The sequence below is a fragment of the Monopterus albus genome, unplaced genomic scaffold, assembly GCF_001952655.1.
Source record: "Monopterus albus unplaced genomic scaffold, M_albus_1.0 scaffold352.1, whole genome shotgun sequence".
Classification (NCBI taxonomy): Eukaryota; Metazoa; Chordata; class Actinopteri; order Synbranchiformes; family Synbranchidae; genus Monopterus; species Monopterus albus.
In genome coordinates, this window is record NW_018128232.1 from 305,923 (window position 1) to 308,290 (window position 2,368).

Consider the following 2,368-nt stretch of genomic DNA (forward strand, 5'->3'; position numbering starts at 1 on the left):
CAATATTCAGCTCCTGGGGGTGAAATGCATTGTAAATAGGCTCATGTGTAATATCTTGTTCCTGATCTCTCTTGAATACTTTATATTGTCTTGTTTTAGGTATTTTTGAGTAGTTTTTCAGAGATCCTCATGGCTGACTGGTATTTCCCTCATTGCGGGATTAAATATGGGAGTAATATTCTTGAGGTATTTTCCCTCATTGCGGGAGTAATATTCTTGTCCTTGATTTCTATATTTTGTCTTGTTCTTAGGTATTTTGATTTGTTCTCAGGGATTAATTGTGGGAGGATCCTTCTTGTTCTTGATTGTCTCTTAAATACTATATTCAGTTTGGTTTTAGGTACTTTTGGAATTTGTTTCTCAAGATATGTTTGTTCTTTCTTCTTATGGTATTTTGTTGCTGCTCTCTATTGCTGCTGGAACACAGGAATTTCCCCATTGTCAATAAAGTCCTACCTACATAAATGTTCATTATTTTTCTTGTCTTAGCTTTTCTTATCTTCATTTTGCAGAAAATTAGTTTTCAGATTTAACTACAGCCAGTGTGTCCCTCTTTTCCTTACACTGATTAGTGGCTGAAAAAATAAGAGTGTATTTAAAGAGTATAAAACAAAGAAATGTTAGTATTAAGCCATACTGTACATTTTTACTGTATTCTCTCTAGGTTTTGCTCGTTCATTTGGCATGCGGCTGACTAATGGCGAGCGGCGAGAGTGGATCAAGCCAATCATGTTCAGTGGAGGTCTTGGTTCTATTGAAGATGCACATGTGAAGAAGAAAGAGGCAAACACTGGTAACATTGTAACTGTGTGTGTGTGTGTGAGAGAGAGAGAGAGAGAGAGAGTGTGTGAGTGAAATGAGTTTGATCAGTGTAGAAGCTGTCTATTGTTCACTGACTCACACAGTGTCCCTCTGCTCCTCTTCTGTTCTTGTTGACCAGGAATGGAAGTGGTGAAGATTGGAGGGCCAGTGTATAGGATTGGTGTAGGTGGAGGAGCAGCCTCTTCTGTACAAGTATGTGCACTATATAAAATCACAAAATCACATTGAAACTACCAGTGACCCCACCTGATGCAGCTGTTTCGGTGTTTTGGAATATGTTTTGGGTTGTAGGTTCAAGGGGACAACTCCAGTGACAGGGATCTGGGTGCAGTGCAGAGGGGAGATGCTGAGATGGAGCAAAAGATGAATCGCGCTCTCAGGGCGTGTCTGGAAAGAAGCACTGGGAATCCAATCTGCAGCATACATGATCAGGGAGCTGGAGGAAATGGTATGAATCATCAGGCAAATTTTCATAACTCATGTAAAATGAGACAAAAGGTACTGAGGCATATTCTCACTTTTAGGTAATGTACTCAAGGAGCTCAGTGAGCCAGCAGGAGCCATAATTTACTGCAGTAGATTCACGGTAATTATCAAATGAGCACAACTGCAAACACACACATTCTGTTTTTTTCTCATTTAAGTCTTGTTGTTTTCTTCTTTTCTCTGACTCTGTTATGTAGAAAGGTGACCCCACACTGAGTGTACTGGAGCTCTGGGGAGCAGAGTATCAGGAGAGCAATGCCCTGCTGCTCCACCCATCAGACAGATCTTTCCTGGAGAGGGTGTGTCAGAGGGAGAAATGTCCCATTGACTTTGTGGGAACCATCACTGGAGATGGCAAGGCACGTTTCAGCCTAAGATCAAGTCAGTGATTGCACGTCCGCTGTCAATTGGCTTTAGTGATCAGGGGTTATTAGCTGGGTCCTATGGCAGGAAAATCTAAAGCATCACTGAAAACAGTTTCCATTGTATTTATGTTAATATCACTGCTTTTATAGATTGTGCTGGTGGATGATGAGGACAGTGGAAAGCAGTCAGACACAGAGCGTTGCCCTGTCGACCTGCACCTGGAATGGGTTCTGGGGAAGATGCCACAGAAGGAGTTTAAAATGGAGCGTCTGACCTCGACTCACCAGCCACTGGTTCTTCCTGCGGGCCTGACAGTGAGGGATGCTCTGGAAAGAGTTCTACGTTTGCCAGCTGTGGCGTCCAAACGCTACCTGACCAACAAGGTGTGTGTTTCGTTTCTGTCTCTTTAGAAGTGAGTTTGTTCAGACGGTTTGTGACTCTGCATGTTGTCACTCCCTCCCTCTTTCAGGTGGACCGGTCTGTCACTGGGTTGGTTGCCCAGCAACAGTGCGTCGGCCCTCTTCATACCCCATTGGCTGACGTGGCTGTTGTTGCTCTGTCACCCTTCAGCCTAGAGGGAGCAGCGACAGCCATCGGGGAGCAGCCAATTAAAGGCCTAGTCTGTCCTGCGGCGGGAGCTCGTATGGCTGTGGGAGAAGCTCTGACCAATTTGGTGTTTGCCAGAGTCACAGCT

General features: G+C 44.1%; 1 protein-coding gene across 1 annotated transcript in view; it reads left to right on the plus strand.

Moving 5' to 3' along the window:
* Positions 1-2,368, plus strand: part of pfas (phosphoribosylformylglycinamidine synthase) — a 21,884-nt gene that overhangs the window by 13,021 nt on the left and 6,495 nt on the right. The window contains exons 11-17 of the mRNA XM_020625306.1: positions 665-793; positions 941-1,014; positions 1,114-1,270; positions 1,347-1,408; positions 1,506-1,667; positions 1,824-2,057; positions 2,144-2,367. Of these exons, the coding sequence (XP_020480962.1) occupies positions 665-793; positions 941-1,014; positions 1,114-1,270; positions 1,347-1,408; positions 1,506-1,667; positions 1,824-2,057; positions 2,144-2,367 (1,042 nt within the window). The remainder of the gene's footprint in view (positions 1-664; positions 794-940; positions 1,015-1,113; positions 1,271-1,346; positions 1,409-1,505; positions 1,668-1,823; positions 2,058-2,143; position 2,368) is intronic.